Genomic DNA, 12,500 nt, shown 5'->3' with positions numbered 1-12,500 from the left:
CTGCTCACCCTTCCTTTTGGTTTGTTCTAGACAGTCTAGCCCAGGCTGCTCTCACTGTACTGCCAAAGATGAGCTTAACTGTGCTGATCCTCCCGCCCCCGCCTCCGAAGCACTGGGACCACGGGTGTGTGCCACAACATTCCACTCCCAATCATTGCTTTTTGTTTGGTGGAGGGTAGTGGGTAGGTGAAAAGGGGTGTCACTACGTAGCTCTGGCTGGCCTAGGACTCACTGTGAAGCCCAGAGACTGGTTTCAGACTTGCAGTGACCCGCTGGGCCTCTGACTGAAGTGCTGGGACCCTGCCATGTGCCACACGTTGTCTTCTCTCTTAATGGTCTCATAATGCAAAACCAGGGCCAGCTGGACACATACGTCTGCCCGGGGATGCTCAGAGTCACTATTTAGTAACTTCTTTGATTTGTTTGTTTTTAAGACAGAGCCTTGTGTATTCCAGATTCCAGGCTGGCCTTGAACTCCACACCTAGTCCTACGTGACCATGCTCACGGGCCCTGGACAAGAGGCTGCATGCCTGTTTGTAAGCTCTCTGTCAAATGCTACACCCCAGGCTTACTCTATTTAAGACTGATGTTATTTTTATGTGTGTGGATACTTTGCCTGCCTGCCTGTCCGATGCCTGCAGAGGCCATAAGAGGGTGTCAGATCCCCTGGAATGGGAGTTACAGTAGTTGTGAGATGTCATTTGGGTACTGGGAACCCAACTCAGGTCTTCTGAAAGAGCAGCCAGTAGTCTTAACCACAGAGCCATCTCTGTGGCCCTGACTCACTCATTTTAAATGAGTGTGTTTGTCTGAGAGGGAATGTGTGCCTCCAGAGAGCAGAACAGATGTGTGGCATCTAATGCTCCATCAGAGCCAGAGTAATAAAGACATTTTCTTTATTCCTTCCAGAGACACAAGAAATTTCATTTCATCTGTGTCTGAGTGGAATTTTACACATGGAAGTGTTAAATTACTTTTTCAAGTTAGTTTTTGCATAAGTTGTGTGTCTTGTGGCACAGTTTAATGATAAAGTGTGTTTATCACAAAATATTTTGGAGTCCAGTGTGGTGGTGCTCAGGCCTTTAATCCCACCATGCCTGGCTATATTTTGCCTGCCTTCCTTCCTTCCTTCCTTCCTTCCTTCCTTCCTTCCTTCCTTCCTTCCTTCCTTCCTTTTTTGAGGTAGAGTTTCACTATGTATCTCTGTTTGTCCTGAAACTATGTAGACAACAGGCTGGTCTTGAACTCACAGAGACCAGCTTGCTCCTGTCTCCCAAGTGCTGATATTAAAGGCACACAAAGCGTTTATTTTAAATTGTGCATGTGGGGGTATGAGCACTTGGCTGCAGGTCAGAGGTATCCCACTTCGGTACTGGGAATTGTACTCAGGTCCTTTGCAAGAGCAGAAAGTAACAAGCCATCTCTCTAACACTTACTTTCTTGATAAAAATCAGTGCAAGGAATCAGGAGGTTGTGGCATACACCTTTAATCTCAGCACTCAGAGGCAGACCAGGACAGCAAGGGCTATACAGAAAAACCTTAGCTCAAAACAAGACAAAAAAAAACCCCACAAACAATAAATAATGAATAAAAAAGTGCACATATAAATTCAGTGGCCGCTTGTCAATGCCGAGATTCAAAGAAAACCCTATCAAAATATGGATGCATGCTACACTCTTCAACAGCAGCTACCGTCAGCCATCTCTATGTAGAGGTTTGGAGAGAAGAGGCATATTCATTTGTTGGGGTTGGTTTGGTTTTGAGACAGTCTCGGGTAGCCTGGTTGGTCTCATGCTCACTATGAGATCCAGATCCTCCCAAGTGCTGGGTTACAGGTTTGAGGCTCATGTCTTTCTTCCAGTTTCTCTGCAGCCGTGTCTTCCAAGAAGCAAATTCTCGAGTTAGGAATGGTGCTGCTGATGAGATCATCTATTGCTCCTTAAACACTTTCTCCTGGCTAAACTGTGACTTCCACCCAAACCGTGGACCTTATCTTTTAAATCCAGTATAGCATCTAATAGCTACCCAGTAATCAACTGAATGAATTCACAAATACTCTAACCTAAGAAAAGTTGCTGAGATGCTGGCCATGACCACCAGGTGGCTCTCAGTTCTGAAAGCCTCAGAGCTTCCCTGGGAAGCTAGATAGGTTTGGCGGGCGGCCCTTGGAAGCTTTAATGTGCCCCAACGCCGAAGATCCTCCTCTGGGTGCAGGCTGGTTCATTTTATTTTTTGACAGGGTCTCTCTACCTAACCCTAGCTATGGGACTCACTATGTAGACCAGACTGGCCTTGAACTCAGAGATCTACCTGCCTCAGCTTCCCAAATGTTAGGATTACAGGTGTGCATCACACCTGGCAGTTGTGAGTTCTGCTTTTTAAAATTTTCTTAAAGATTTTTATGTGTATTGGTGTTTGCCTCCATACATCTGTGCAGCACACGTGTGAAATATCCATAAAGGCTGGGGCAGGAATCGAACCCCCTGAAACTGGAAGTACAGATAGCTGTGAGCTGCCGTGTTGGCACTGGCCTGAGCATTAAGGGCTCTTAAACCGAGCCCTCTCTCCAGCCCCTCCTCCTACTTTTTTGATACATGGTCATGCTATATAGCCCAGGCTTGCCTCAAAATTACATTGATCTGTTTCAGATTCCCAGAGTGCTAGGATTACAGGAGTGCACCACCATGCCTGGCTTCACAGTTTATAATTTTCTGTGTATGTGTGTGGGTACATTACCATGGTGTATGAGTGGAAATGAGGATAACCCTTGGAAGTCAGTTCTCTCTTCCACCATGATCCCTTCACTCCAGGGATGGAAACTTTGTTAAGCTTGGCAGCAAGTACCTTTACCTATTGAATTATCCCATTGGCCCTGTAGCTAATTTTTAAGTTCAGTCCTCAACCCAACAGCATAACACTACCAGAAGGGTTGTTAAAAGTACAGTTTCTTTCCTAGGCCCAAACCCAAGGCTTTGGGCAACTCCAGTGCAAGGTAGAGTTCTCTGTGTAAACCCAGGCCAGAAATATCTATATATATATATATAAATTTTTTTGGCAACTGAAGATAATGCTGGAGGATTTTCTGTTCCCAGCCTTTCTCAACATCCTCTATTTTAAGCACCACAGTAGCATGCATCATTCAAGCCTGGAGGTTACAGGAAAGCTGTACATTGAGGACTGCTTTGGCAGAGATCCCTCAAGGCTTCAATCATCTCCTCTTCCTTGTACCTTATAATTTCACAAGCCACTTGTTCTCAGCCCTGACTACAAAGTAAAACTACTTTGGAGCAGCTTAAAAAGGTCCACACACCAGAACTGAAGACTCCGGCCCAGTTGGCCTGGTCTTTAGAACCCATAAATTTCCAAAGTGTTCTGTCCCTGGCACTAATAACCAGTGCCAGACTGCACAAAGGCATCATCGCAGGAAAATTATGTATGCACTTATGTGGTGTTGTGTGTAGGATTACTTCGTAAAAAGAACTAAATAATTAAACTTTTTCTTTTTTTTTGAGACAAGGTCTTACTCTGTAGCTGTGGCTGGCCTACAATTTGCTATGCAGATCAGGCTGGCCTTGAATTAACTGAGATCCACCTGCTCAGATTAAAAGCCTGTGCCACCACACCCAGCTAAGCTTCCATCTCAACTCCATCTGTCATTTTCAGAGATGTCACTTACACAGACTGATGCCTAGTACAACAGTTCCCCAAGGTGATCAGAATCCTAGGACCTTCTCAAGGAGTACACCCAACAAAACCTGATAGCTCATTTACTATTCTTACTCTCATGTCTATGTTGTGCTCCAGAGGCCAAATGGAATGGTCTCATCGCTCTGACAGTGGATCAAATATGTGCTTATTTGTCTGCTATTGCCCAGAAAGACTCCCTTGGATATGAAGCGTAAAGCAGTTCCTGAGAAGAAGAGCATCTCTGGCCAGGACCGCCTGACACGACCATTTTGGTTTTCCTCTATCATTTGGGCAAGAGAATATTGGCCTAATTTGCTGGTTAGTCAGTCCTTTAACAGTTGATAAATGAGGGAACATCTAGGGCAGCAAGGTTTTTTGAGGAGCCCTTCTAATCTGCTCTTACTTCACAGATGGTAAGGACCACAGAAGCCCAGATGATCTCAAGTGGCTAGATTTCAGGCCACTTCAAGTGGGAACTCCCTCAAACCCACAGCCATTTGTGAACCACAATGGATGTTAATAGGTCTTCCCCAAACACCATGCAATCCCTTAAAAAAGAGACAAAGGCACAAGACTGTCATTCACTTTTCCGCATACTTTATTTGTTACAAACATACAATTTTTTAAATATAGACTGTAAAACTCCATTTGCAAAAGTCTGCTATTGGAAGGAGTGCACACCAGCAGGAAGGATTCTTAAACGTTTATTTCTATGAGTTTTTCTGTCAGTTTTGCTAGTTAGTGGTAAATACGGGACCCGCCATTTTACAGACCTGTCTGAAGCTTCTGGCTGTATTCACATTGCTCTTTGAAGCAGCCCTGCTTGTCTCACAATTCATCAGAATCTGAGCTTCAACCTACAGGCAGTGAGCTCAGCAGCCCGTGTGGACTCTGCTTTGAACGGTTTTCAGGAAGTGTGGTTTCTGGATGGGGACTGCACTTCATGGAATTGTTTGAATTGCCCATGCAGCTGTGTTTGTTAAAGTGCATTCTTCTTTTAAAAAATAAGAGGAATAATCTTTACTCTTTAACCAAGGTACTTAAAAAAATGAACTTTTTGGTCTCTCAGCAGATATTTCCCAAATTGATCCTACCGCTACAAATTTTAGTGTTCTATTTACAAACGTTTATAGGGTTCCGGGTGGAGGGGACCTTATAAAATCAAAGGTGCAGCTTCTCTTGAAGCAGAAACCAGCTCTACAAATCCATACACAGGCATACACACTGGTTTACGATGCATAATAAGCATGTTGGTATTTACACAGAGACTAAAGACATTCCTAAACCATCTTTAAAGTAATTTCCAACCTAAGCTAATTGTACATCTAGACCAGGAAGCTGTCTCCTGCTATCAAGATTTGGTTTTAACTCATTCAAATTACTTCTGTAGATTCCCAACTAGAAGGACATGAGTCCCAGCTTTGGAGTGAAGAGCCTAGCCTAACAGAGCCACCGGCAGACAGGACTGGCAGTGAGATTCCTACAACAGAGTGTGTCATCTGCACTGTACTCACAAGACTGGTAGACATCTGCATGAAGACTCACAGGAGTAAATGCCTAATACAACTCTTCTAATTTCAGGGGAAAAGTCCAAATAGATCAAGGTCACGACAAAGTAACTAAAATATACTTGCCTGCCACCAAAGTATGCAAAACCACAGACACTTTGTAAAAAGTCATGCTGTCCTACAGCCAAATTTCTAGACTTTTCTGCCCAATCGCCTGAATTTTCAGACTCCCGAGAGCTTTGGTTCAATGGATAGTAACATGGGCTTGAAGAAAAAGGGTTTATTATAAAACCTCCAAACCCCTCCAACACAATGCTTTCAGTGATATGATTCTGTTCATTTTCTTGGACTTTCCTGCACTTATATTTTCTCTAGGACATTTTTAAAAGGGAAGAAACAAACGTCTTGTCATTCTCTTTCCAAACATTAAGAGTTTACTAACTATCGTGGTCTTGCAACACAGGGCACAAAATATTTTGCCTTTAAGAAATAAAAAAATTGTTGAAGAAATTAGCCACTGAAGAGTTCCTGAAGGTGGGAGAAAGGGCACACACGTGCCTTCTGTCTTCACTAGTGGACACTGAACAGACCTACTACTGCTTGCTCTCCAGAACTTTTAGATCCATTTTTCAGAGCATAAAAATGATTCCTCTTATACATGCAGTGGATAGTAATGTAGTGGACATAAAATTTGATCACAGAACCTTATGTTTATAGTTAAAATCTTCTCCAAAGTGTTAGAATCACAAAAAGGCTTTAACTTCTAATAAAGTTCTGTTCTCTTCATTAGAAGTCCTACTGAAACTACAAATATGGCATTTACTATTATTTAACATGGCTCTACCTATTCCAATTGGAATGTCTAATTCAAGAGGCATTTGCTTTTCAAATGAAAGTAAAAGTGAATAGAAGTGGTTACATGATTACATTGGTGGCTATTTCCTATTTCATTAGGAAATATAAAATACATTCATAAAGGCCTTAATAAATCTTTATGGTGCAATTTTATTATTTTTCCACTTTCCAAATTTAATTTTCAGTATTGACAACTGGATCCCATTTGTTCACATAAAAGTTTATTAAATCCTTCAGTAATGAAACTAGGTTCAAAAATTGAGGACTGAAAAAGGTAACTTTAATAGCAAAGTCAGAGATATCTATAGAATTTATCATTTATGAGTCTAGTTATCTCTTGAAATTTCTGCTATAGAATTCATCTTTCACAAGTCTAGCTACCTCTTGAAACTTCTGGGGGCTAATATTTGAAAATAACTTAGATTTTCTAAATTAAAAGCAGGGGAAATGAATTTATACTTTGCCATTTCCACCTGACATCTGAAATTTCCAACAGGACAGGACATGAACTTTTTCTTTATATTTTAAGGTAAACGTGGCTTTTTTTCTTTTTTCTTTTCTACAAACTACGTCCCTCCCTTCCCTCACCCTCCCTCCCCAAACCCACTGTTCAGTCTATTGAAGGGAGTTATGACTCTTTAGGAAGACAGCTAATTGATTTACAGTACTCTAAAACCAACCCTGAAAACAGATAATCTCATTCACTTACTATAACTTCAGTGCTGTTGTTGACAGAAAAGAAAAGTTACCTTAAGGCTCGAGGGAAAGCAACTTATTAAATTGTGAATGCAGCATTGTTTACTCTCCCATCCATTGGAAACTAGCAAATGCATTCTAATCAAGAATACAAACTTCCTAACATTAGCAAAGATCTCTATTCTCCTTACATAGAACAATACTCAGAAGTGGATTATCTAGGGGCCTGAGAAACCATGATCCACATCACACATTATCCATGTATTTCATGTTCAAAAAGTGCTTTATCTTTGAGAACTACGTCAGGGTTTAAAATGGAAATATACAATGCAAAGTCACTTGACACTTTTTCAAGTGAAGTAAGTACAAAATGGAAAAGGAGCAAAAAGATGGAGGCTCTGCTCTCTGAACAGGCCTCATGCATGTGACTTTTAGGGTATACTACATCAAAACTGTCTTAAGAATTAGTAACAGTGGGCTTTTATACCACTATATTTTAAAACCTGAGATTGGACATCAAAGCAGTCAACTTTGTTACTCATCAGAGCAATTCTGATACTTCCTAAAAATAGAAGAAAACTCAATTCAGGGTCAAAAACATTAATTCTCCCCAATGAAAAACACGGTAGTAAGAGTGCTGCAGAACCACCACTCTCAGCAAACAGGTCATTTTAACACACGCATAGGTCACTTCTTCCCCTTCTCACTGGTCAAGGCCACGCTATTTTCAAATGAATATCTACTGAGAGATCAGTTGTGCATTGGACAAAGTACCATAATTGGGTTAAAAATGAAAACAAAATTTACAGTGAAGAATACTTATGTGCATGACTTACACACTCCAGCCTCTCCTTACTTCCATCCACCTCAACAGCAAGGTGGATGCAAACAGTCGAGGGTGTAAACTGCTCTACACCCCAGTAAAGCCAGTCAAGGTCACATTAACAGAGCATCCTCAGCAACTCTAGTGCTTGAAGTGTGCAGCCATTTACAGACCACTCAATATGAGGGCATTATTATAACCAGCCTCTTTTGCCCACAACCCTGCATTTTCAGGTAAGACAGGATAATTGTTTTGTTTTGAGAAAACCGAAGCTTGAATCTTTTAAAAGACCTGCAATTTACTGCAAAGTGATCCAGAGGTAACAAAGGAAGCAGGAGGCTAATGGCTGCCTGCACCAAAAGCCTCTCAATCATTTTGCAGTAAATAATTATGGAAAGTGAGATGACAAGTAGCCATGTGTGCTTCATGGCTACAGTCATTTGTACCACCTACATGCTTCCAACAGATACATAGGGTGTCTGGGTTTTTGGTTTGCTTTTGTTTGGTTTTTGGTGCCGTGCAGATTTATGTTTCGTCTTGTGCAGAATATGCACTGAAGAATTTGCTGACAAGAACTGCCATTAGACTTGCTGAATGATGTGTAGGGACAATAGAAACCAGAAAGTAGTAGGGTCTCTGCATAGATTTGTTTTTTTTTCTCTCTTTGATTTTCTTAAAAATACATTTCCGTATACATTAGCCTGAGAAACATCAACAGTAATTTGAATTGGAGTTTAAGCTCCAACTTCTCAGGACTGTGACTATTTTCATTAGCTGGGATATCTGCCAAATTTGAAACAACAAACAAAAAAAAATACAACTCTAAATTGTTGATAGTAGCACTTCAAAAACAGAAAAGTTGGTTGCTTCCCATAATTTGTACAATGTCATTTTCTGACAGAAGTTAACCAACACCTTCAAAAAAGCTAATATTTATGACCGACTCTCCATGTTTGCAGATTCCTATTGTCCCTAGTCCCTGGAATGAGGATCAGTGAAATGCTACAATTAATCCCCATCCTTCTGCTATCTTCCTACAGTGGGAAGAGAGGCCATGAACCACCCCCTGCAGGAGAAATAAACCTCAGAGATGGTTAAGACTTAAAAACCCACCACTATGACATTTACCATTTAATCTTACAAAGGCAGGTCAAAATTTTAATATAAATTACTTTTGCCAACACATAGCTTATGCATTCTTTGCTCCTTTTTTTGGAGGATTCTCAAATTGATATCTAAAGATTTACATATGATATATTACTGTTATATGGTCTAATGACTAAGAAAATTTCTCTGGTAACCAAAGCTGATGCCATATATGGTAGTGTTCTTGGCATATACTCTATATGCCTCAGACCACTTCCACATTCTTTCTATTCAGCTAATTATAGCTTAGTAGCCACTGGTGAAGGATTGTGAAGACCCTGTCATTTCTACAGAATAGAAAGGCAAGGCTAGTTACTGCAATTCAGCCAAATAAAAAGAAAAAAGAAAAACAAACAAAAAACAAAAACCAACCCCTTGAGAAGGAGAGGTACTGCACCTTTGCAAAACTGAACTGGCTCACTGCAGCTGAGCAACAGAACCACCACTGAAGCAAGAAAACAAGTTGGTCTATACAGGAATTGTACATGATTTCAAAATGAAACCGTTACAGCATCAATGAATAGCTGCAACCTTAATTTTCATTGCTGCCTCAGAGTTTGAAACTATAAAGTTCCTGCAAATCTAATGCTAGCTTCTTAGCTCCTTTACTAAAAGTAGGAATTTGTTCTCCGCAGCAAAGAAACAAACACTCAAAACACATAGGTAAATACAGCAGGACATTATTGAAAACAGCTGCCTTGTAGTACAAAATACAGTACAAGTATACGGATGTCATTAGAACATCAAAAATACTATTGCTCCCATACAATTTAGGAAACATTCTTTGCAACGGAGAAAAATTTAAAAGAAAAGCTTTAAAAAAATCTGTTTTAAAAATTCTACTGTGGATGATGAGAGTAGAGAAATAGTCTGTAAGGGCACCAATGTTTGTGGCTCTTCCATTTTTAAGTCTAAGATCAACAATTTTCTGAATCAGTCTATTTTTTTTCAAAGCCTAATTTTATATACACAAATATTTCCCTCCCTCTCAGCCACAGACAAGAAAATGACCTTTTTGTATATCACTTATTTCCCAATAAATACAAAAAGATTGTATAGATTGAATAATACCAAAATAAGATAATAAAAAGGATATGCAATAAATTAAAAAGGCAGCTCAAATAAAGGGCAGGCATGCAGTTAAAAAACAAAAAAAACAAAACTAAGATTGTGGAGGTGGGGTTACTTGCCTCCTGGTTCTTGAGAAGGTGTCACACAAATACCTGAAAAACTTTGGAAAGAACATTAGCTCCCATTCGATTCGAAGTTGCCTAGGTCTACGACATTTCTAGGAATACCTTTTGATGGGGTGGGATTAACTTGATTAGAAAAATCATTTATACTGAAAATCCATTTAAAATATAGAAGAGGCGATCCTTGAAAACCCCAACTTTTATTCTTGAAAGACAGCTGGATAAACCGGCAAATGCCAGTTTGTTGAAATTTCAAGATGGTATAAAAATGCTTCCAGGATCAAGTCAGCATTCGCGTTCACTTCAGTTCCATTCATAGATGGATTTCAGCTTCCACCGGGTGCAATGCTTGAATCATTTATCCATCATTTGCCAACTTTGACTGTGAGGTACTGAATACAATGGATCAAGTTCTTAAAAATTTATTTTAAAAGAATAAATGATGCTGGAATTCTGGACCTGAGGATCGTCAGTATCTCAATAAATCCACAGATTAAACTGAAGGTAAATTAAGACTTCAGTTCTGGTTTCTTCCAACTTCTCTGTGAGGATGTATACTCCATTAAAGCTCAGGCTTGTAGCCACACTTCCTTTCTGCAGATAGTCAAGTTGTAAGGTTTAAAATGCAGCCACAGTGGCTGTAACAGCCGAATTAGCCATAATTCACTAGCTCATACGGTGGAGCCACAGGGATCCAGCTCTCACTCATACTAAGCCATTTCTTGGTAAAGATCTCCATACTTAGAGATCAGGGGAAGAACTTTAGTGAGCAGCAACCAATCCACTCAAATGGTCTGCCTTGTGCTTTGTGCCTGACTTCTTGTGCCTACCTCAGCAATCCCCATCGTAAAATTGCTTTTGCTTTCGAAAAAAATTTTCTGCGAACTTTTAAACTATTTTAATAATGGATTCTAGTTCAAGCTTTGATATCTGAATACATTTGCATCCCGGAAAACACTTCTGCAAAGAAAAGACAGGGGCCTTGGTCCAGGTTCCATGCAAAACCATTTTTAAAAATGGATCCAATTGATTTTTGAATTCTCCGATGGCTTCTTGAACTCTTCTCTTGCCCTGTCCATGATTGTGTAAAGTTGCATTCTTTTTCATAAACCTGTACCCTCAGAACTGGGTAACTGCAAAGGCCTCTTTCTTCTCAAAGATTCCATTAACACCTAGATCCAAAACGCCGATTTCGATGGAGGTGAAGGGATAGATGCTGCAACAGTGAGGCCTGGAGGTAAGACCAGATTACCCAGGTACAACACAAATTCAACTATTACCAATGGATGAGTCTGGGTAACTCAGATGTGGTTTTTTTTTTTTTTTGTCCCAGACGTTCGAAGATCTATCCCCTCCAATGTTTTCCTGATGAATTTACGAACCTCGGTTTTAACAACAGAAGCTGAGACTCTTGCGCAGGTGAGGAGATGCTGCTGTCCTCTTTGCAGGTTGCTGGCAGTTCCTTGGAACTTAACTGCTTTTCTCTAATTGTCTGTGACTGTTTTCTTATGGTTATTTCTCTTAACTATATTATCTTAAATTTTGTTTTCTCCGTCTGTGGCCTCCCCTGATCCCTCTCCACTAGCTCACTGGGGACGAGTAGGAAAGGGAGCTCTCTAGCCAAGGGGGGATGGTGGTGGGGTGGGGGAGGCCAGTACGGCAAGCTGCCCGTTTCAATCCTCATCCACTTCCTCACCCTCAGACTCGTCGCCGCCGCCGCTGCCCCCACCGCGTCGCTCATAAAGCTTATCCCTCTGTCGCTCCTGGATTTCTTTCATCTCATCTGCATACCGACAGAAGGCGCCTCCAAACTTGCCCCAGGCCTTGAAGGGCACGGTGATGGCATTGCGGTAGGACGGCTTCACCTCGCTCACTCGCAGGAACACCCCGTACTTGTTGCAGCCGACGTCGAAGAAGAAGCGCTTGGAGTCCACCGTGATCGAGGTGCCCTCCGGGAGCTCTCCGTACAGGCCGCCCCCAGGGCCGCCGGCGCCGCCTCCCGGGCCGCCGGCCAGCTCGTCATCCTCACCCCCGTAGTCGTCGATGAGCTTGGCCAGCGCGTCGCGGAACTCGATGAGGCCCTGCGCGGGCAGCGCGATGGTCTGGCCGCTCTGCAGGCCGCCGGGCCCGGGGCCCCCGCCGAAGCCGCCGCCGCCGCGGTTCACCGTCTGGCGGATGCGCAGGAAGCGGCCGCGCTGGTTCTCCTTGAGGTCCAGGTAGTACTTGCGGTTCTCGCGCACCAGGAACTCGCTCTTGAGCGCGCGGCGCGGCCCGCCGCCCTCCTCGGCGCCCGCCGCCAGCTGCTCCGGGCTGCTGGGACCCAGCTGCGCGTAGTGCTCGATGAAGTCGCCCAGCGAGTCGCGGAACTCGGCGGCCACCGCCATCGACAGCGTGAGGCGGCTCTTGGAGCCGCCCGCGCCCACCTCAGCGATCTTGAGGAAGCGGCCCTTGGCGTTCTGCTTCACGTCCAGGTAGAAGCGCTTGTTCTGGATGTCCAGCCGCTTCGAGGCCAGCTCCTGCGTCTCCTGCTCGCCGCCGGGCCCGCCGCCGCCGCGGGGCGCGGGCTGGAAGCCGCCGGGCCCGCCGCCGC

The 12,500-nt window shown here is 42.7% G+C and overlaps 1 protein-coding gene across 1 annotated transcript in view; it reads right to left on the bottom strand.

The window, feature by feature from the left end:
* Positions 1-4,269: 4,269 nt before the first annotated feature.
* Positions 4,270-12,500, bottom strand: part of Purb (purine rich element binding protein B) — a 13,125-nt gene continuing 4,894 nt past the window's right edge. The window contains exon 3 of the mRNA XM_055624046.1: positions 4,270-12,498. Coding sequence (XP_055480021.1) covers positions 11,584-12,498 — 915 coding nt within the window. The 3' untranslated portion in view covers positions 4,270-11,583. The remainder of the gene's footprint in view (positions 12,499-12,500) is intronic.

The sequence above is a fragment of the Psammomys obesus genome, unplaced genomic scaffold (assembly GCF_907164565.1).
Source record: "Psammomys obesus unplaced genomic scaffold, mPsaObe1.curated_primary_1811, whole genome shotgun sequence".
Classification (NCBI taxonomy): domain Eukaryota; kingdom Metazoa; phylum Chordata; class Mammalia; order Rodentia; family Muridae; genus Psammomys; species Psammomys obesus.
Note: the sequence above shows the minus strand (reverse complement) of the source record. Positions and strands in the feature narration are given on the sequence as shown.